This window comes from Barbus barbus (genome assembly GCF_936440315.1).
Source record: "Barbus barbus genome assembly, chromosome: 29".
Classification (NCBI taxonomy): domain Eukaryota; kingdom Metazoa; phylum Chordata; class Actinopteri; order Cypriniformes; family Cyprinidae; genus Barbus; species Barbus barbus.
The window spans coordinates 17,584,283-17,607,492 of record NC_136757.1 but is presented as its reverse complement, the minus strand read 5'-3'; the positions used below and the strand labels follow the sequence as shown (position 1 = coordinate 17,607,492).

Sequence of the window (23,210 nt, the reverse complement as noted above, 5' to 3'; positions counted from 1 at the left end):
CGAATATATTTTGGGCCATTTTTTTTATATTTTTATATTTTCTTCCCCTGCCATATGGGTAATATTAGTAGTCTAGTAGTATTTGCAGTACAATTGCCTAGTTTATCAAATTTTTAAAGGAACATTTTAGGTACATTTTTATATTTTAAAATATGACAGAGCTGTGAGGAGTCTGAAATTCTTAAACAATAATTTGAAAATATATTTTCAACATGATTTACTCCATTACCAAAAGTAATAGTTATTCACACCTTCATCATCCAATATCCTCTATGCATCCGGTTTCATGCACAGCTTGTTAAAGTCATTTCAGTTTTTTTTCCCCCCTCATTCACTTCTCCACTAGGCTCTTGTTCGTTTTACAGGAGTCCACGTGCCATAATTATCACCTTTTCATTTGAATCATTAGGATTCATCACCCTTTACAGTGCCAAAGTAACGTCAGACTTGCAGCCAAGTTTCAGAGTACCAACACAAGTCAAGTAAGTTAATAGGAAATGAGTCATCAGCGCAAGGGGTTGACGAGAGAAACATTTATTTTTGCTTCCTGACAATATGATGCAGCTCGCAGGAAAATCACAACAAATTAAGCACTTGTCAATTCATTTGAGACGTTTAAGCCTTCAGTCACTCCATGACATAATATGCACTGTCATTCACTGACAATTTCCTATTTAAAAGTCTTAAATGTGCCAGTCAGCCACAGACGGTTAAACATCATGTCCTCTCAAGCCTGAAAACTAACTTGACCCAGCAGTAACAAGAGTAATTACATCTCATCGTGGACACACAAGCCCTACTCACTACAAACAGTACGTTTCTCATGAAGGGACTCTTTAAAAATAAGCACTCTTCAATTTCTTGTGTCAAGTTCAATCTGGTCTCATCCTTCTGCTTTTGCCGCCGTAAGGTCATCGGAAGGCAAGCAAGGCATGGCTGCCTGCAGAAATTCACACAAAGCTCTGCAGTTTTATGCAGAATTGGAACGCCTGCCATTCATAAAAGCTGGTAGCATGTTTGTTTAGAAGTATTTTAATTGTGCTTTCAGCTAACAATACATACAATTATGACATCTTACATGGCTTTATAAAGTCCTTATAAAGGCACCTTATAAAGTCCAGCATGCTCTTATAATCAGCTTCAGAAGCAAATGAAAATGTGGATATAGCCTGTATGAACTGCTGATCATCAAAGCCCTAGGGATGGAGATACGTGATGAAACGCAGCTATACAGAATCAATGAGCTTATTTGAAATTATAGCTAAATAAAATATCTGACTTGACAGCAATTGGAGTGAAGGATAGCGGGGTGGAAAATGTCAATCCTATCTGTTGGGATTTGATTTACGTTTAGTGAGAGCATGAAAATGCCATTGGTTAGTCAGCAGTGCATTACTTGACTGCAGTGAAAATGATGGATGTCACTGACGCCCAGGCCACATAATTACATTGCAACTTTTTGCCCTGTCAGCAGACCAACTTGGCTCTAACTGCACAGGACTGGGCAGAAATCATCAAGCGTTGCCGGCAGGGGAGAATCCAAGTGAGCTAAAAGAGCCTGAAAGCTGTCAAGCATAACTTCATAATAAATGTAGTTTGAAAACTGAGACAAAAAAGGAAAGAAAATTGTTGTTTAAATTTAATTAAATTTAAAATTTCATTTAATTATTAATACATAGCCTATAATGTTTAATATTTACTCAAAATTATATTTACTTAATTCCCTTAATAATTATTTTTGAATTATTTAAATTATCCAGCACACACATAGCTTGTCATTTTTGGCACAATAAGCCCAATTAATTCATGTCTGTCTTTTGCAATAGCAGTAGTATGTCAAATGGACCTCATATCAAAACTGCGATATCCATAAATAAACGGTTGCATACATTCTGGAAACATTAACCTGGTCCGATGGGCTCTAGAGGGACCGAAATGGTCGATGTTGCTCTGCCTCATTCTATTTGCATGTATATTGAGTTCAATAACCTGATTTATGCTTTACACTTTGCACAAATTGTGTAATGGTGGGCTGGACATTTTATATACATAGTCTAGATATATTCTACACAGTTATATAAACATATATTGTATATATGTTATATAATGGATATGACCAACAACAAAAAAAAGAGCCTTTGTCAAAAGTGATTCTTAAAACAGGCTCACAAAACACAAAAGAGAGTGCCTCACTATCATGAGTTCAAAATGGAGAAGACAGCATTGGTTTCTGATAAAGAACTTCTGCTAAAATACAATTGATGGTGAGGAGAAGGACTGGTCTTTTATTCTGCTCTTGGTCAGAGCATGGGGTCGTCGACAGTGAACATTCATACGTTCCCCTGGGAGTTCTCATTGACAATGACAGCTAAATGTTAACCGGATGTAAGAGTTCTTAGGAATGTATTATTTGTAAAAAGGAAGTAGAGGAAGAAAAAGATGTCGATCTAGCCACTGAATCATATGTGATCATCCACTAAATAACAATACAGTGCTGCAGCCGTGACATCAAAACTTGGACAAGTTCACCATGGGTTTCAATAATGGGTTTTTCAATTTATGTATAAAACAAGGTCTGTGGGCTGTCCTTAAGGCACTGCAACTGTGCGCTCACACCAGGCCAGAAACTTCCATTTTAAACGGGTTGCTGTGTTTTAGTACATTTCAACTGGTTTTGTTTTAGTACATTTGAACTGGTTTGTGGTTCTGTGTTTCAGTACATTTGAACTGGTTTGTGGTTCAAGCTGGTAATAAATAATTTTGGTCCAGCAAAAACTAAGCTATCAGCTCGTTAGTTCTTCTGTTAACCTGCATCAAATTAATGTTTATTTAAACTAAAACCCATAATGCATTACAGGCTACACAAAGAGGGTAAGGCAGCTAACAGGAATTTTTATTTACTGACAAGATTAGACTTTGAGCTAGATGGCGCTAAATCAAATTCGCTTTTAGTATGTTTTCCCCTTAGAGGGCGCCGTAGCGTTGGAGTCGCGTGTTAGAATGTCAGCTGACATCCCGGAAGTGATACAAATAATAAATACCGCTGCTGCTCTCTCCACAATATCTCACATTTCTGTTCATTTAAAGACGTTATTTAATCCGCTATTATGGAGGGTGCACTGGAGCAGCATCTTGATGATACGTACGTTAAAATGTATAATTTTTCCTCTAAGCATCTAACGTTAAAGTTATTTTAGGTGTTTATTTACTAATCTGTTTTCTTCCACTAGAATGAAAAATCCTGCCATCGTTGGGGTTTTGTGCACAGACGCTCAAGGCCATAATCTAGGATGTAAGTATTATTCTGTATTATTCATCCACTGACTGTTAGGTCATGATGACAGTGTTACTGTATTTGCGTGTATTTTGAGCATCCATTTTATGTTAATATTTGTGTACAAGGGAAGGTGTAGCCAAACAAAATTAATCAATACGAAAATTTTGGATGTGGTTGAAAAAAAAAAACTGGGGACATTATTATTTCACAAAATAGACAACTTTACAGCCCGAACTAAAACTTTTACGGTTGTGTTATGTTTACTAATATATTTGTGATTGTTTGTGTTAATTGAACTCATTGAACACATCCAACATTTTTTTTTTTTTACAAAAATAAAATCATTTGAAGCAAAACGGCAAAAGATAACATTACTCTTATCAGTAACAAATTACTAAAAATTGAACAAAAACTAAAATGAAAACATTGAAATAAAAGCTCATTCAAAATATTACTGAAAACCACAATAATATATAGCCTAATTAATACTTAAAATAACACTACATTTATTATATTTTGTTTCAGTAATGAAGCAAGGGCAGTGACAAGCTCCTTATAGATGAAAAAAAAATCCCTCTCTTTTTTATGTGCAAAACAGTATACAGTAATAACTATGATCGTATTGTTTAATAAAATATAAAGGCTACAGAATATTGCTTTTATATGGGTTTTCTTTTTCATTGCTCTCCATAATTTGAGCATGACCCGTGTCCTGTAACTGTCAACTTCTTTAATGTTGAAATCTCAGGCCGTGGCTCACTTTCTGATGAACATGGAGGCATTGTGTCTGTGCTGGCCAAGCAAGCTGCTTCTCTAACCAAAGACTCCACTGACTCTCCTACTGTGTGTCTGGAGTCTGACTCTGGGTAAGAAGCTACTTGACAAACATCTGTCTAGTTTCAGAAACAGACTACAGATCTTGAAATGTTTATTATGAAATGTCAAATGTTTAAATCTTCATTTTAAAAATTATAAAATGTATAATTCAGGGGCATAGCTATCATTAGAACTGAGGGCATGTTCTCCAGTCTTTGACTGTTGCTTTTATTGCATTAAGTACCTGCTGCTCCGCCACATGCTCTTCAAATTGTATCTGTGCACTAAAGTTTATTATAACATGACTTATGATAAATATTGTTACTGCTTTTGTAGTGTTAAATGGGACCCTTAATGTAATTCTGTCATTGCAGGAACATTTTGGTGAGAACACATGGGACAATTACACTGGCTGTGCATAAGATGGCATCATAAATTCTGCTTATTTATAATTGTCATATATTAAATGTGTGCAGTGTTTTGAACATCGTTATTTGAGTTTGATAAGCTTCAACGGTCTATTGTCAGCAACATAGAAGTTTATTGATTGGCTGAGATCATGTCTTCCATCATATCAAAAACCATCATATATTTGTCCATGGTTAATCAATAATTTCTTTTCCAGTTTTTGTATTTCCTTTCAATCATAGTTTAGATGTTTACTGCTTTTTTTTTTTTTTTTTGGTCGAACTATTGTTTCCCATCTAATAAATTGTGTTATTTAAGGAAACTAATTCTGACTGAGTCTATTTTGCACATTTGTGAGAGGTGTTTAGTTGAAGTACCATAATGTGTTCAGAAGGGGGCAGTAGTTGTAACATGTTTTGCATGAAGTTGAATACTGAAGATAGTCACAATGATTTTACATTCAGTAAGTATTTTACAGCGAGCGGTTTAATGGATAATTGTGAGTTATCGTTTATGTGCATGATTAACAATGGCAAATTATTAAAGCTGAGACAGGTAAGGTTTTTGTCATCCTCCTTAGTTATGGTAAATTATAAATATATTTATTTTTTGTCAAACAGATGCCATTTAAAATTAGGTTAGTATTACTTTTGTCTTATTTTACGAATAACAGAAATACACTAGAAATACTCCTTGTGTAGCTGCTGTTCCATCTAAGCAAAAATAATTTGTTCAACCCAAGCTAAAGAATAATAATGTACATTTGATTAAAAAATAACTGCAGTACACGATTATAAGATGCATTATGTGAATGCTTGGCTAAAGAGATGTGTCATTTAAACAGAGAGACTGTGTCTGAACCCCGAAAGTTATCAGGAAGGCTATTCCGGAGTTTGGGAGCCAAATGTGAAAAAGCTCTACCTCCTTTAGTGGACTTTTCTATCCTAGGTACTACCAAAAGTCCAGAGTTTTGTGACCTTAGGGAGCGTGATGGATTGTAGCGTGGTAGAAGACGAGTTAGGTACGCAGGAGCTGAACCATTTAGGGCCTTATAGGCAAGTAATAATATTTTGTAAATGATACGGAATATGATCATATTTTCTTGACCTGGTAAGAACTTTAGCCGCTGCATTTTGGACTATCTGTAGCTTGTTTATTGAAGATGCAGGACAACCACCTAGCAGTGCATTAGAATAGTCCAGTCTAGAGGTCATGAATGCATGAACTAGCTTTTCTGCATCAGAAACAGGTAGCATGTTTCGAAACTTGGCAATTTTTCTAAGATGAAAGAATTCTGTTTTTGTAACATGGGAAATATGATTTTCAAAGGGCAAGTTGCTGTCTAATATAAGACCCAGATTTTTTTACTTTAGAGGACGTAACAGTACATCCGTCTATTTGCAATGACTTTGCATGGCAATGTTTTACCTGGGATTACAGTATCAAAATGTACAGGTCTAGATCTTGTAGGACAGTCTGTCATTCCTTACTGTCTGTTTACCTGTGTTCTAAAAACCTCAAAGATTAACCTGCCTTGAACGTTTTAAGGGCCTGAGCATCTCACATCAGTGCCTTTTATGGTCCCCCCACGGTGGTATTTATCTGAATACCTAAACACTTATTATTTGCCCCGAAGCAGTCACAGTGTAGTGCTTTGACCTCATTCAAATAGCCACAGTCCAGGAAAGCCTCTGTAATAATTAGTTCCACTTCAATACTTAGCTTCTAAGTTCCGGTCACATCGTCATTAAATGCACTATAGGGGCCGTCTTTGGCTCTGCACGCCCTTAGCGCATTGCTTCCGATCTGTGCCGGTCCGAGGGTTCAGATGTGACCCCCGAGATTTAAAGTATGAGAAATTAAGCACAGGCAGTCTAGCCATGGTCAGGGATGACTTTGACAAGACATATCACCACATAGGAGGAGCTGTCACCGGGGAATCCACGGATGTTGCCCGCAGCACAACTGCAGATGCGCGCGTGAGGAGACGTCTATCCAGATCAAGTCTTAACAAGTGAAACCGGGAATAAAATGACTGACATCGTTTCGGGAAATATGGTAAGTCCTTCTTTTCCAGTTTGCGTTTATGAAATAGTCGTTGACAGTTTTTTTCGGTTGCCTCAAGTCTAACACAAATCCGAAGTTTTTCAAGGCTAAGTTTAAGTCTCTCTCTCTCTCTCTCTCTCTCTCTCTCACTCTCTCGTCAATTTGGTAATAGTTTTTATATGCTTTAGGTTGATTTCAACGGCGTGTGATGAGTAATATTCTGAGGGATTTCTGTGTTCATTAAAGCATAATTATATAAAATACATAACTTGGTTAGGGTATAATTTTATGGTTCTTTAAAATTTTATTTACTTTTCAAATGTATTAACCTTTTTGCAACAATCTAATACGACTGCGTAGGCTATAAACGACAGGTAGGCTAGCTAAATGCGATTAACTTTTTATTTAGGCTATTTTTTCCTCCAGAATTGTACTTAGCATAACTAACAGAAAAATAAAACCCGATATGTTTTATCAGAACGTGAAGCATGATCATATAATGCCAGAGGTTTAACTGACGGTGTTTTTTCTATCGACTGTTATCGATAGGTGTAAAGTACTGTACTCCAGTAGCGCGCATTCTCATGAACGCCTCTGGGCTCGCGCGATGCACACACGAGCGCTATGCGGTTGCGCACAGCTCGTGACAGCATCGGCTCTCTGGCGTTTGAGGTAAGTGCATAAGTGCAACCTCCTCGTGATTTTCGCCTCTACTTTGTGTCATAGTATAGGACTATGAACTAAGCTTAGGTTTTTAGAGGTTTAACTACACAACCGCACGGTTAGTTGTCGTACGGTTGAGTTGAGGATGGGGAGGAAAGATAACGTTGTAGTCTGTGTGGGATGTCCTGAACAGTGCGTTCCCAGTGAGAATCTTTAAATGTTGCAAACATTTTACAAGCATTTGTTTAAGTAAAAGTTAGGAGTCACGAGGTTATTATTTATGGCAACGTTGAAGAGTGATACTGGATTATAAATTGGACACTTTATCCCAAAGTTAGTACATGCTCTTAAATTAGGCCTGCTTAATCTTATCAAACTACTATGTTTCACATTAGGAAAAGTTATTCATGTTTTTTAGACTCTAGATATTTGATGTGAAGACACTGGGAGGCAATGTGTGGAAATGTACTTCTGTGAATGTGTTTAGAAAACATTACAGTGAATCAATGAAGAGGTCAAGGGATTTCCTTCCACTGACTGTAATGTCAGAATAACAAGACTGCATTTGCAGATTCATCAATGAGTGAGATTTAAAAAAAAAAAATTTATGTAATTCTCAGTTGAACTGAGGTTATATAATTATTATTAAAAAGGCCAAGCCCCTGTAAAAACACAACACAAGGTAAGAGGGACCACAGTCACAGGGGAGTAAAGGTCCACACAGGTACGCCAACACAAAAACGGTTTAACAAGTTTGATGCACAAGCAGTGCTCTGACTATTCACGCCAGAAATCACCACAGTCATGAAAGCTAGTGACCCCCAGTCAGACATTTCTAACAATGAATGTAACATTAACTGCGTCATGCATTTGTCAGCATGCATGAAAACTCTGAGAATTAGTTATTTGAAAGACGCACACCTTGGACACCCAATGATTAGAGATTCTTGTGTGGGGAAGGTCCAAAAGACAGTAAGTTATAACAGAGTTTGTGTAACAGGTTCATCAAAAGCAAGATCTGCAAGTTGAGCTTCCAGTGCAGAAGATGACTCAGAATAAATAAGCTGTCACCTTCAAGGTCATTCATTTTCCTGTGCAACAATTATGCTGCCAAAAGAGCAACACAGGTGAGTCTTTTTCAAAGTGTTTTTCTCCCACTGCCTAAGATTATGAGATCTAAATTTGTTTTTTAAGATGGATCTTTTTACATTTGTATAGGTTGCCCTTTTCATTCATTTTACTGATTGTTCTCCAACATTTAAAACAAAGTGACCAGACAGGTTCTGCATGACTGTCACATAACCAATAATGATATAATGAAAACACTGCTTTTGTGACCAAATATATTGCTTACTCAATCGCTGCATATAGGGCAATTACCAAAATGCAATTAGCACTGGATTTTAAAGAGCCTTTTGAGTGAAAGTGTCAGGAGGAGTAACAGGGTGGACTGTAGACCTTTCCAATGCAACTTCCTGGACTCACTCTTGAACTGAAGCATTCACACATGTTATCTGACATACATGCATGCATGCAAGCACACACACATGCACAGACACACTCTGGGGTGGCCCTCGGTAAGAACATGGAAGGAAATGTTTTCACTTACAACACACTGGCCCAATTCATTGCTCTGTAATCCTCTAAGCAGTTTCTGCATGCTTTAGCGTCTCCACTTGTCTGTTTTCTCTTGAAGGAACAGCCAACTTCTTGAATGAACTTTATGTACGAGAGCTTTACAAACCACATATTTTCTGTTATGTTTTCGTCAGTGAAGCTATGAATTTCCAGATCACTTTGTCTTTAAACGTTCTGCACACATAGCGGCTTTAGATAAAGGGATTGTTCACACAGAAAAGCAAATTCTGTTGTCATTTACTGCAAAATTTGTATGCCTTTCTCTCTTCTGGGAAACACAAAGTTGATGCTTTTAGCAGAATGTCCAAGCAGCTCTTTTGAAAGTGAATGGACCATGCAGTGAATAAAGTGTTACATTTTAAATTCTCATTTAAGGCTATTGAATGGTTTCTAAAGACTTGTGATATAGTGCATTTATACTTCTTTTTGTGCTTTTTGGGGCTTGATTCCCATCAACTATTATTATGCTAAATGCCTCCTTTTTTGTGTTCCACAAAAGAAAGCAAATCATACAGGTTTAAAACAAAATGAAGGCAAGTCAATTGTGAGCGGGTATATTTTTAGTGAACTTTACCATTAAGAAAAAAGTTTATATTTTCTATACAGTTGTAGATAAGCAAATCTCATGTTCCTGCATGAATTTGTTCAGCTGGAATGACCTGAGGTGATGAATTTGATTGCTCAGTATTTGTAGTTGAGCAAGTGTTTATCTCTGTGAAATAATTCAAACGATCCACCATCTCTGCACAGGGGCTCGCCGTTCAGTTAACTTCATGCCAGGTGTTTGTTTGGACGAACCCGTTAGCCTTTGACCGTTCTTTCGCTCAGTCTCTCTGTGTCATTTTGAACACTGTACTAGACACACATTGTATTCAGCTGTATCAGCTGTAAATAAAGAGGTCTCAGGCCCAGATCCAGAACAGTCCAACTCATACTGATAACCAGTTTAAACCAGTGGCATCCTCATGTTTACTCAAAATTTAACCACTCTAAATAGAATAACCCATGGAACTGATGTCATCACAGTCCACTGCATTCTGGGTTTAGAAAATGTTTAACAGATAACACCAGATCAAACCACATTTTGCTGTTGATACTGTATTTGGGTCCAAATGTAAAAAGGGCAAAGGAGTAACAGGATCAGATTAAAAATTAACTATCACATTTGCCATTTTTACATTCTGTTTTATCAGTGTTTTGATACTTTTGTTTTTGTCCTTTTTATTTGTAATTGAACCTGTTCATATAATAATAATTGATTAATTATTGTGTTTTTGGAAACCTTTCATCTGTAAGGGGTTGTATGTTTCAGATGGTAAAGAGGTAATAATTTTATGAAAATGTATCTCTCACTGGTTGATGTTAAGTGAATGTTGGGATGTTTCAGTGATGGCAAGGCTGCCAAAACCTCCTGCTCTGAAGAAAAAAACATGGCCATGAAGAAAGAAAAGAAGGAGGTTGTTTATGTGGATCCACCAGATGGCGGTTGGGGTTGGATGGTGGTTCTGCATTGTTTCCTGGTATGTCATGAATCCTACTGTTAGAGACTCTGATTTAGAGCTTTTTTTGCCATGATACAATTGAGGTGATCTGTATTGAGCTGAAATCAGTTGAATCTGCTTTTGTTTTTTCAGGTGAACGTATTGGTAATGGGTACATTGAAGAGCTTTGGGATCTTCTTTGTGGCACTGCAGGATGAGTTTGGAGGTTCGTCCGAGAGCATCAGCTGGATTGGATCCATCATGTCCAGCCTCAGGCTCTCTGGAGGTACGGTCACCATAGCAACCATCTTCGATCCAATATGACAGGTCATAAACCCAGTTTTGTTTGTGGCCCGTTAGGTCCATTGGCCTCGGTGGCCTGTGCCAAGCTGGGGAACAGAGTTACCTCCATAGTGGGGGCGTTTTTTGTCAGCGCCGGCTTCATCTCCAGCATATTTGCCAGCAGCGTGATCTACCTTTACTTTAGCATGGGGATAGTTGTTGGTGAGTTTTATTTTATATGAAAAATAAAAGTGAGTAACAAAAATGTATCCACAAAATGTTTATTTTTTCCAGGTCTCGGGTTTGCTCTTCTTTATCAGGCCACATCTGTTGTCACAGTGACCTATTTCCAAAAGAGGCTGGCAACTGCATATTCTATTGGACGCTCTGGCATGGGTTTGACCTTTGCCCTCGCTCCTTTTACTCAGCTGCTTTTGGATCAGTATACTTGGCAGGGTAATTGGCTTTCAGCTACTTTATTATAAAATCTGTAATATCAGTATAAATCGTTAACTGGTGTGTGATTAATATACTATTGTTCAAAAGTTTTGGGTCGGTATGATTTTTTAAATATTTTTGAAAGAAGTTTTTATGCTCATTATTTGATAAAAGCAGTTATATTATGACATTTTATTACTATTTAAATGAACTTGATGGCAAAACTGAATTTTCAGCAGCCATTACTCCAGTCTTCAGTGTCCCATGATCTTTCATGATTTAGTGTGGAAAGAGTGGGTGTTTTTTAGAAGTTTAAAGAACAACATTAAAATAGAACTCTTGAGTAACATTATAACTGTCTTTTTTTTTTAAGGCTAAAAAGTAATTTTTGGTTTAATGTAGTGACTAATTTTTTTCTGGATCTAATAATTTATCCGAAAATACATTAAAAATGCAATGCAGCCATTGATTTGAATATTCCTCTTAAATGATAAGTATGTTTTTAATTAATTTTATGAATTTATGAGCATGAATTCAAAAATGTCAGGGTGTCCTTATATTACAGTAAAGAAAGAAGTATTATTATTACATGTTAAAATATTATCATTGACACTCATGTGTTTCTCTTCTGTGTCTAGGAGCTCTTTTGATTTTGGGAGGCCTGATGCTGAACCTGGTGGCTTCTGGGATGCTTTTGCGGCCCATTAATGTTAGACCTCCAGCTTCTCCCATGTCAAACTCCACCCTTCATAAAGCTGGATCTGAGAAAAATCCTCTTAAGAACCGTATGAATGGCAACAGATCTATATCCAATGGCACTTCCAAACTGGACAGCTCACCTCCCATTCACAGGGACACACTTATAATAGAGAACCCCGTTCATGAACAGAATTCTCTCCCACATCTTGAACTCAAAAAATCTATCCAGAATGGGGTAAATGGTACAGACGGCAGCCAAATGAAAACCTCCCCTGAGATGAATGGGGTTTCTCCTGTGGATTCGTTACTTGAGAACAGCAGAACAGAAAATCTTACTGAAAACCCCAAAAAAGTGCTGGACTTCTCACTGTTGAAGAACCCTTTCTTTTGCATCTACACTTGGTCGCTGGTCTTCAGTCAGCTGGCATATTTTATCCCTTACTTCCATTTGTCTGCAAGGGCCCGGAACCTGGGCATCGACCCTATGGATGCTTCCTTCATCATCTCTGTGGCTGGTGAGTCATATTACTTTGATCAACCTATGTAACCCTAGATTCTTGTTTTTCCACTGTCATCTATTTTAAGTATTAAGTGCTTTTTACAGAATTAATTTTGCATTCGCAACAAAATTATAGATAAAGGATTCGTGACAAAGGTTATAAGATTATTTAAATGTAAAAGTTACCTATTGCACAAAAAAGTCCTCTAATCAGCATGTTTGTTATTGCTGTTCTCTGGCTGCAACAGTTCAACTGTACACTAATAATGTGTAACAGTAGACGAAATCAATAGGACGTAAGCATTGCTGAGCTATGCTGTGGAAAATGGAGAGACAAAAGACCATGTAATGACAGTGCTAGTGGACAGCATGTCATTAGCGAAGCTGGTTTTTTTTCTGTCTTCATCAGGGATGTAGCCTATTCCAGGAAAGCCACAAAGCCATACCTGATAGATGCACTATGGTCATTGTGCTTTGCAGCGAGATGTGCTCTAATATGGGCTTTAAAGGGTTGATGCAAAAATGCAGCCAACTTCACATTAATTATTTGTGAGCAGTTTAAATTCTGCAGTGTTACGCAATGAGTGCTCTTACATAAAAAATGAACTTTGACATAGTGGTTAAAACCAGAGGGCTTGTAAGTGCCCTATCAATAATGCCACAGTGAATGAAAGAGAGTGTGAATATGTTTACTTAAACATTTTCTTTTAAGATTATCGAGATATTGCTTTTAAGGGTGTTGATTATTACCTCTAATGGTGTTCTTTAGAGAAACAATAAATACAAGGCACTTATGTTAACATTAAAAAGCCTTTATTAAAATGGAAACTTTTTCAGCAAAAAAATTATTACCAACGTTTTGTCTGGGTATGTAGGAAACATGAGACACCCTATTGACCCAATTGTTTGTTTTCTGCAAAACACACCCTGATAAAGGCTCACTATTTGCAACATGTCTATTTTTGTTTTTCTTCAACTTTATTTATATAACGCTTTATACAATACAGATTGTATCAAAGCAGTTTTACAGTATCAAACAGGAAAATGGTGTCGATAGTGCAAGAGCAAAATAGTAAACGCTATTGATTTTTTTTATGTTACACCCTGTACAATTTACTTGAAATTCATGCTTTATCTTAGAATTGTAAATGCACTGTTACTGAAATTCTGACTGATATGATGAGCTGATAGTTATTTTCATGTTATAGCTGATAACTGATGAATGTCCGTTAATAAAATGATAAACTATTTTGTCAAAATAAATAAAAAATAAAACACTATCGTACATCCGTACTTTATATAGTGGCCCAAAAAGTCACCTTTTGGAGCCACACTTAAAATGTATCAATGTCTCTAATATATATAATAATTTTTTGAAAGACACCACAAGCAAAAATCATGTAAATTCGTAAATCAATTAAATAGTGGCTCAGAAAAGTGCAGTTGTGTAAGTTTAGCATCACTTATTCACAGAGGCTGCTTGGGTTTTTTGTTTTTGTTTTTGGTTTTTTAATCATTTTTTTGTAATTTTATTCTGCCAAGTTTGCCTGAATTAAGCTGTGAAAAAACTGCTTCAATGGTCTTCAATACACCTTTATTCATATAGCACATTATGCAATACGCATTGTTTCGACGCAGCTTCAATAAACAGGAAATAAATAATCTAAATTTAAAATGGGACAAATTCAAATTCTGCTGTAAATCATGTACTCTACTATCTAGTGTCTAAACTTTATAAGGACATTTTGTCATCCAGCATCTGTCTGATAGACCCTCCCCTTCCGGTACATTAAGAAAGATGCAATAGTTAAGTCAATGAAGTGCCCAACATTCCACACTTTGTTTTTCTGGTTAATTAAGTGCATCATCCGAATATTTGAAGTGTACTTTTTCTTTTTGGAATTCTCAGTATGAATATACTTGCAATATACAGTATATACTAAAAAATGGCTTTGAATAGTGCATAAGTGCACAAAGTTGAGACAATCGCAATATTCCAAACGTCTCCTTTCCCCCACCTCCTCCACCTGCACTTTGAAAGATGTTTTCACATTAGACAGGGTGAGCAGGGAACTAACGCTCAGGCTCCTTGTGGCAGGTCACTCACTGTCGGCGAGCCGGGGGAAGTCGCTAAGCAACAACCCAAGTAGCTGCCGTGAGGCTTGGTAGTTCAGTGCCCAGTTCTGACATTGTGTGGCGCGCCACTGAGGCAGCAATGCGGACAAAAGAGAGTGAGGAGACGAGCCAAACACGTTTTGTGTTTTAATGAGCTGGTAGCGATTGGACATGCATTTGGGCGCTCTGTACCTCTGTGAGAGCCTATTGTCCGTCTTTGATGTAGTGGGGGCATTGCATTTGTCCAGTCCTTTTGTGTCCACTGAGTGAAGTACACAAAGAGACAAACACCTGTCACATGCCTGATTACCCTGGTGAAAGTCCCCCTATACACTACAGAGTTTTGTGGACTAGGAACCTCTACTTTTTATCACTGAGATTCTGTATTGAAGTTTCATTGTGCAAAGCATGACAGGAACAGCTGTGAAACTCAATGGCCCTGCTGGGATTTAAACACACAAACAATGCGCAAAATGTTTTTGGGTCCAAGGGGGGCACACCAGGATGTCACATTTAGTGGCGCACCGAGGACACGCAAACATTGAGCAGCTGTTTTGTTTTATGTCTGGCCAGCATTAAATGACTCCACATGTGCACAAACTGCAGCATCAGTTCAAGCCATTGGTTCTATATGAGCTGGTCAGATCCTACCAACACCTCTGGACTTTGTGTAAGTATATTCAGTGTGTGATTTAATAGGTTTTGAATTAATATGATCTTGTGTATGTGCATTTTTATGTAGGTCTATTCAGTAAACTGTGATAGTCTGCATGTCAGCAGAGAATGTCACACTTTGGATCTGTTGCGTATGTATGAATCTGCAATAGTGCTGCCTCAGGTCTTTTCCTAGACTGTTCAATAAAGCTCTGCAGTACACGGACATACAGCTGCGGCACAGGCAACAGCAAACATAAAGCAGTACTGAACGCTTTGTGCGGCACATATTATTACAGTTTATAATAATTTTTCTGTTTGAATATATTTAAAAATCTAATTTATTCCTGTGAGGACAAAGGTCATGTGATACTGAAAACTAAAGCAATGGTTGCTGACCCTTACCAAAAAGTAAAGTTCAAGTATATTTTAAGTAGTTAGTATACAACTATCAGTGTACTAGTAGTATATGTTGTATACTTGTAAGTGCACTATTTCAATACTCCTTGGGACTAAATTGGCCCACTTTCTAGTATATAAAAGCATACTTTTCTTTACCTGAACCTTATATTATACTTTAAGTACTACTATGTCCCTATTTAGGTATTAATTTGTATATATTTTGTTATATGAATATCTGAACATGCAAAACATCAAAAGAAAGAACAGGGTATCTGCTTGTAAACAAAAACACTTTATTCTAGCTTCATGCATTCTTTTTTTAAACACTTGAATGTGGGTAAGTTTCATAAAATAAAAAAAAGAAAAGAAATAAACAACATTTTGAACAAAAAGCTGAAAAACTATGAATTGGATTCAGAATGATAATCAAAACGTAGATGGAGTCGATCAACACCCCAAAGCTTGACCGTCATTATTACCTCTTCATTGGATGACATTTTATTCCATAACGTTACACAGTTTTGATGCTGTTTTATGTCTGATGATTATGTTAGATTACATGTGGATTGGAAGTATCTGTTGTTTCGGTTTTTTCTTCGCTTGTGTTTTTTGGAAATTGTGTACAGAAGATGTGTACTAACATATAACAATGAAAACACAGATTCTAGAGCACAAATATATCTCAAATATATTTAGACTTTTTCTAAGTGTATGTCAAGTATACTTGCATGTCATTTTAAGTATATTTCTGAGAAGTACGTAAAGCCCATTTCTGAGAAGTACATAAAAAGTCAACTAAAAGTATACTTTCCAATTTTTTAGTTTAAAAGAAGTATATTAATAGCACACTTGAATAAACTTATTTTTCTTAAGGGGAATATTTAGATGATTTTTCATAAATCATTTTAAATTGCTGTATGAAATCTTTCATATTAGTTTTTGCTGCTTAATATTTAGTAATTCAGATTCATTTTTTTAGGATTCTTTGATGAATAAAGTTTAGTAGAATAACATTTTTGTGAAAGATTTTGTAACATTATAAAAGTCTTTACTGTCACTATTGTTTACTGTAATGCATCCTTGCTAAATAAAAGTATTCATTTCATTTCATATCAAATCTTAACCCAACCCCAAACGTTTGAACTGTAGAATACCCGAGTTACTTTTTCAAAGAATTAAAATATGCATTATTTATTTATTATTCATTCTTTTTTTCATTTGTTACTAATATTGACCTCTGTATTCTCCATGTTGGGAGAAACCGAGGTATATTTCATGTGTACAAGCAATGTAAAAAGATGTTGTAGTATGTGTATGCATGATAGCGACTTATATTTTGGAAGTAAAAAAAAAAAAAAACCTTTAAGGTAATATACTATATTAGCTATTTAGATCACCAATGTTTTTGTCCTTTTGAACCTTAGTCACACATTTTGTACCTTGTAAAGTTACCTTTACAAGAGGTCAAACAGGTTTGGAACAACATTCCATAAAATTAATATAAGGCAGCAATACTCTATAAGGATGAAACACTGGAAGAATCTAATACTAAGTGGTCCGTTTTCAGTCCATCAATACAACAGTTTTTCTGTCTCACAGGTATAACAGAGACGGTGGCCCAACTTGCATCTGGCTGGGTGACAGACAGGAATCTGGTTCACAAGTATCACTGCCATAAGGCCTACCTGATCCTGTGTGGTGTGGTCAATCTTCTCTCCCCTCTGGCCACCTCATACATCTTGCTCATGGTCTATGCTGTCTTCTTTGCCATCTTCTGTGGGGGGTACATGGCTCTCCTACTTCCTGTGCTGGTGAGTACTGGAAGGCCTGGGCCTTGCAAAGATCATGTATAAATGTGTAGATATAGATAATATACTTAGTTTAGTTTAAAAATGAAATTTCAGTTGTCTCTGTTTAGTTGTTTCGTCACTTTCATTGTTCTCAGTGTTACCAGCAGTTTGAAAGAATGTCTTTGGAGTTATGAGCTCAGTTCTGTTGATTGGATATGGGGACATCCTAATACAGTTTCCTTCACTCGTATTATACGTGCTCATGGATTATACACAGAGCTGGGTAGATTACTTACAAATTGTAATCCGTTACTGATTCCAGATTACATGACAAAAATTGTAGTCAGTAACGTAATCTGTTACATTACACATTTTAGGTAATATAATCAGATTACTTTTAGATTACTTTTGATTTAACTCGTTTATCACATTGATTTAAATAGCATTATCTTGTACCATAATGATGTAAAAAATGCAAAGAGTAAGAAAACTTGCTCCCTTCATTGTAATTTACAACATGAAGCGCATTAAACATTATATTACAGTTTCCCAAACTAGGGTTCGTAATGGAACTGCAGGGGGGTTGTGAGTTTAATGAAAAGCTGACAATTAATTAAATGATAAAAAATAAAATCATTTTAAAACAAACTCCCTTTTTTTATTTAATTTTTTTATTTTATTTTTTATTTGAACTCCCTTTTGAGGAAAGTCTCTTCACTTGGCGGCCATATTTGCAACGCCTCCAGTAAGCTCATACAAGACAATCTTAATGAACAGGAGAATCCTGAAATCTCAAAAACTGCTCGCTGAACTCACATTATGTCAAATCAGCAACAAAAATCTGAAATTAATTGCCCCATGAATGTTGTTTCTTATGCTCAAATAGCATTTAAAAAGCTTATTTTTCAAGCTAGACCAGCAATGTGCATGCTGAATCATAACCTGCTTATACTGTGCATGTGGATTGGCAGGTCTAGTCAGGTTTCTATGGGTTTCGAAGGTGGGACTATTCCTCCATATTGCGTGTTGCAGTTTCTCCCATTCATAAGTATAGGAGTGAACAGTCTTTGCGTTTCTATAGTCTTTGTTTTAAATAAAACACTTACTAAAAAAGATTAAATATTTTTATTTACCTGCATGCCATATGATCATTAATCAACATCAAAGAAACCGTGAACATGCAAATGTGATACTGAATTATTGAAATATTTATTTTAAAATCTCAAGGGTACTTAAAGCAAATATATTTGGTGAATAAGGTTTTGGAACGCCTGCATTACATGTATCTAAGAAATAACATGAATATGTTCATTTCAATTAGTTATAATTAATAATACATGGTTAAAAAACCTACAGAGTAATAATTCAAATAAAAATGAATGTGTTCATCAGTAGTTGATGCAATGTTCGCCACCCGACTAATGACTGATCTTTGTGTGAATGTCCGCAAGACTGGACTATTTATACATATATATAATAAGTATATAATTAGTAGGCTATTTTAGAAAGGAAAATTTAAAAGATGAAAAAGAGAAATTGGGGCGAATCAATGATTTATGAATAATTTATTGCTATTGTGTGAATAATATGTAATCATGTAATCCATAAAAAAGTAACTGTAGTCTGATTACGAGTATTTTCAAATGTAATTTACTCTGATTACAAGTACTTAATTTTTGGAATCTGATTACGTAATCCAGATTACATGTAATCAGTTACTACCCAGCTCTGATTATACACACGTATTATACGTCTCTAGTACTGAGACATTGAGTTCTTGTGCTGTAATACTGCGAAGGGCAGTGTAAGGAGAGAGGGCTAGATTGACAGCCGCCACTGCAGTACACCCGTTCCTCTGGAAGGAATCTCAGGTTTAACCTTTCAAATATTTTTTACTACCTGGAATCTCTCTCAGTGAACCAGATAGACCAAATGAGTTCTTAAAAAGCCCCTGAGGGAAAACAGTCTGTTGCCAACATGTATAGACATTAAATATGCTAGTTGAATGTGCATGTAAGAAGTAGTTATGAAAATATCTTATTAAAGAATTAAAGGGATAGTTCACCCAAAAATGAAAATTCTGTTATCATTTACTCACCTTCAAGTTGTTCCAAACCTGTATGAGTTTATTCTTTTGAACATAAAAGAGTTGCGTGTCCCCATTGACATCCATAGTTTTTTTTTTTTTTTTCTGTACTATGGAAGTCAATGGGGACACGCAACTCTTTTATGTTCAAAAGAATAAACTCATACAGGTTTGGAACAACTTGAGGGTTGGTAAATAATTGCAGAATTGTAATTTTTGGTGAGCTATCCCATTTATTGACTAATAAAATATTGAACCTCAAGAAAGCAATTAAAAATATATATATACCATTTGCATCAACACAATGCCATTGCTTGTTTGATTGTAATATGCAAATCATCTGTTCTATTACGAGTAAATATGAGTAAACTTTATGAATGGCAAGAGAATTTCTTTAGTAAAGCATGATGGAACAAATAGTTTTTCATACTGCATGGTGCTGAAAATGTATGAACATTTTATGAAATATATACACTACCTTTGGAGTCAGTAAGATTTTTATTCAGCAAAAATGCATTAAATGAATCAAAAGTGACAGTAATCATAAGAATTTGGCATTGTTACAAAATTTGTTTACATTGATACTTTTTATATGTGTGTGTGTGTGTGTGTTGGGTGGATTATATTGCATTTAATTATCATTAAAATTAGTGATTTATTTATAAATATGCTTTGTTGGGGGAAAATGTGTATTTATAAATTTGCTAAGAATGTGGAATTTAAAAAACACTTTTTCTTTAATGATAAATCCTTGTCTATATTCTCTATCAAAGTTTGCTAGCCAAAGTTCAGTTTTTTTCGGGCCTAGTCAGAGAAGTCATAATCTGCCATATGTCACCTGTCATAAATATTATTCATTTCTCCATCTGTGTTTTCCAGGTGGACTTGGTGGGAGCTGAAAAGCTGAACAACTCGATGGGGTTCTCAATGTTCTTTGTGGGGCTTGGCTGTCTAACAGGTCCTCCTCTGGCAGGTATGTGGAGTTTGGATGAACTCCTTGACTAGATCATGCAAGCAATAAACATCAATAGGTGAACGTAGCCTCGATGTCTCACGAAAATAACCAGCAGCTTTGGAAAGACTTGGCTGGACATGATAACGTGTAAGACAAGCTTGCATCTGTGTGTGTGGCTTGAGGGACACTGAGGTCGAACAGTTTCATATTTCTGTTTAAGTGGGTTACAGATGGGAGACATGATAACCCACCTAAAAATAGGATTACCTGTCTGGATAGATTTAAAGCATTTTTAACTTATTCAGTTTTACTAATATGCAGTATATATGGCTCCTTTTCATTATAATTTATTGCTAAACAAATTCTATTAGGCTACTAGATACATTTATTTGCTGCTATTTAATAAGAATACTCAGTCATCAACACAAATACAGAATCTCCTTACATAGAACAGTTCTACAGTGAAGTACAGTTCTTGGAAAAGCAAGTCTTGAAGAGGGGCCTCTTCAGAAAGGCGAGTATAGACCTTCCCCTGAACTCTGTAACACAGTTATGCTAACATGAACCATCTTGTCAGGGCCCCCTTCCACAACCAACCCCCCCCCCCCCCCCCCCCCAAAAAAAAGAGCAGCCAGGGAAGCAAAACTGATTTTTCTATCCTACCCAAGGCCTTTCCGGATATGACCCAGTACTGTTTGCATAGTGAAAACAAGCCGTGGTTTTAAAAGCGTATCCAGTCAGAAAACAGGTGTGGGGAGATTCTGGGCTGGAAAGTGAAGAAAGTTTTCTCCATGAGACCAGTTTCATCTTAAGTTTCAAGTTACTGACCGTTCTCGAGTATATCGTGCAAGGAAAAAATAAATGTAAAGGAAGAGTTTTTTCCATGTTTTTTTTCATTGATCTCCATTGACTATTTAAGGAAAACTTTCCATCTGTCTGCAGTTTTATATTTGTCTAACGCTTTGCATTTCGTCCCAAAGGCTTCCTGTACGACTACACTCAGACCTACGACTGCTCCTTCTACCTGGCAGGTGTGTGTTATCTGTTATCATCAGTTTCTCTTTTCCTTGAGCCTCTGGCGAGGCGCTGGCAAGCCCGGAAAAAGCGGCTAGAGACGCTAAACCAAGAATTGATGTGGAGTAATGGCTGTTTCTGCCCGGCTCCTCAGAGGAATGGTGTTGTATAATAAATGACTAAACTCAAAGCCATTTTACTTTCCACCATGTCATGTGGTTCACCCTCTGAGGGCTGATCGGAAGAGGACCTGACCTGAACATTTGGCGGGACCACAGCGTGGCAAGCAAATGAATGTTCATTTGAATGCAGAGACCAATAAATGAATGCTTCAGGACACTACAATGCAAACTACTTTGTTTTGAGAATGGTTGAATTGTTTTAAATAATTATTCTTGCTTCTCTCACCACCATCTTTATGGCAATTAGATCAGCACGAGAACAAAATTAGCCTTCGTCACCACGTAAGCAATGATAAATTTGGATCTTCCTACATTAGAAAGTTACTCAAATGCTTCCACTGATATGATTGTAAATTTGTATCACAGAGTCCATAATGCTCACTTAGGCAAGTGAAATAAGAGTATTTTGTCAGATGGTATGGGTCTATGCAATACGCCTATTAAGACTCCACGAGCCTCCTTTTTGAGCCTTTAATGCGTGTTCATGTCTGTTGATGTGTTTTTTTTTTTTGCTATGAAGCTCAGTACTGTGTAAAGGACTGCATCAAGCCATAATGGCTGACATCAACAGATTTGGTCATTGGTGCCCCAACTGGAAGGCATTTTAGGCCAGAATATTCCAGACATGGACTTCTTTTTTTTTTTCTTCTTCTTCCACTGGAGCCAAATCAGTCACACTGTCATTTACTGCTGACAACTACCAAGAGATTTTTTGGAACAAACCGCTGTGTGAATACAAGTGAATATTCTTCTGATGCCAAGTTTCGCAAGAATTAGGTCAGTTGGCTTGTGGGTTCACGTGTACCTGTACAAGAGGCCCAGACGTTGAGCATTTATATTGAGCGTTCTCTAAAGTGCAAATCCTTTATACTTATTGTCATTTTTATGTTTAGGTTCATTTTGATTTTGTTGGGTATACTACAGCGCACTGTTTATCACCACTGTTTTCCTTTGTACACAATGACTGTGCTAAATATCCTGTGATGAGAGCCAAAGATGCAATAGAAATATAATTTATCAATCTATGCATTTGAACATGTCCTGTGTTGATAGAAATCTCGTTACTGCTCACATGTTGTAGTTCTCTCTGGGAATGTGGTTCTGTGTGAGCTGTTGCCCTCTAGAGGCCCGAAAGATGTACTGCTGCTGGAATGTTGCGTCAATTAACAGGCAGTCCATGTTCTGGAATGTCCAGTTCTTTTCTTTCATCAGCCAAGTAATGACAAACTAAGTATTTCCTAGAATGAGCAAGACGCACAAATGTGACAATTTAACAAATAATAACAATACGCCATTGAAATCATTGGCCACTGATTTTTTTGTTTTGTTTTGGGCAGCAAGCTTTTCCTTATCACAATCAATTGTTTAATGAAAGCAGGGTGTTTGAAGAAATGGGTTAGTGTTTTGGAAAATTTGTATAAGTTGTTTTAAACTAGACTTAAAGACAGTTAAGGGGACACAATAACACTATTAATGTCAATGACAGACTTCACCAGCTATACTGTACTGTTAGTGATTTTGTACTTTTGGGAAAATGTGATAGCATGATAATAGCCTGAGGATTATAAGATGGAAGTTTTTTTGTTGTGTGTGTTTTCTTCCTGTTTTGTTGACAATGCTCACAATTGTCAAGATCTACAAGACTTCGATTAAAGTCAGCAGTACATTTGACAGCCAATGGGTTTCCTGTAAAACATGTGTTAATCCCTGGGAGATCTTACCTAAATTATGAGGAAAATATAAAAGAAAATAGTTTTCTGCAAAC

At 36.4% G+C, this 23,210-nt stretch overlaps 2 protein-coding genes across 3 annotated transcripts; both read left to right on the top strand.

The window, feature by feature from the left end:
• Positions 1–2,984: 2,984 nt before the first annotated feature.
• Positions 2,985–4,832, top strand: LOC306849910 (ragulator complex protein LAMTOR5-like). 2 transcript variants are annotated; one of them, XM_079385291.1, is made up of 4 exons: positions 2,985–3,154; positions 3,231–3,292; positions 4,026–4,143; positions 4,468–4,825. In XM_079385291.1, exons 1-4 carry the CDS (start codon positions 3,108–3,110, stop codon positions 4,526–4,528), a joined length of 288 nt encoding a protein of 95 aa, XP_079241417.1. In that variant the 5' UTR covers positions 2,985–3,107; the 3' UTR covers positions 4,529–4,825. The 2 variants fall into 2 exon arrangements, with proteins under 2 accessions (XP_079241417.1, XP_079241418.1); XM_079385292.1 differs by having other exon boundaries at positions 2,998–3,142; positions 4,468–4,832.
• A 1,409-nt stretch (positions 4,833–6,241) lies between these two features.
• Positions 6,242–23,121, top strand: LOC306849397 (monocarboxylate transporter 5-like). The gene is made up of 11 exons (XM_079384373.1): positions 6,242–6,559; positions 7,097–7,219; positions 8,211–8,337; positions 10,236–10,368; positions 10,483–10,615; positions 10,690–10,833; positions 10,906–11,067; positions 11,688–12,263; positions 17,018–17,229; positions 20,174–20,267; positions 21,230–23,121. The coding sequence occupies exons 3-11, from the start codon at positions 8,315–8,317 to the stop codon at positions 21,433–21,435; spliced, it is 1,683 nt and encodes a 560-aa protein (XP_079240499.1). The 5' UTR covers positions 6,242–6,559; positions 7,097–7,219; positions 8,211–8,314; the 3' UTR covers positions 21,436–23,121.
• The last annotated feature ends 89 nt before the right edge of the window (positions 23,122–23,210 follow it).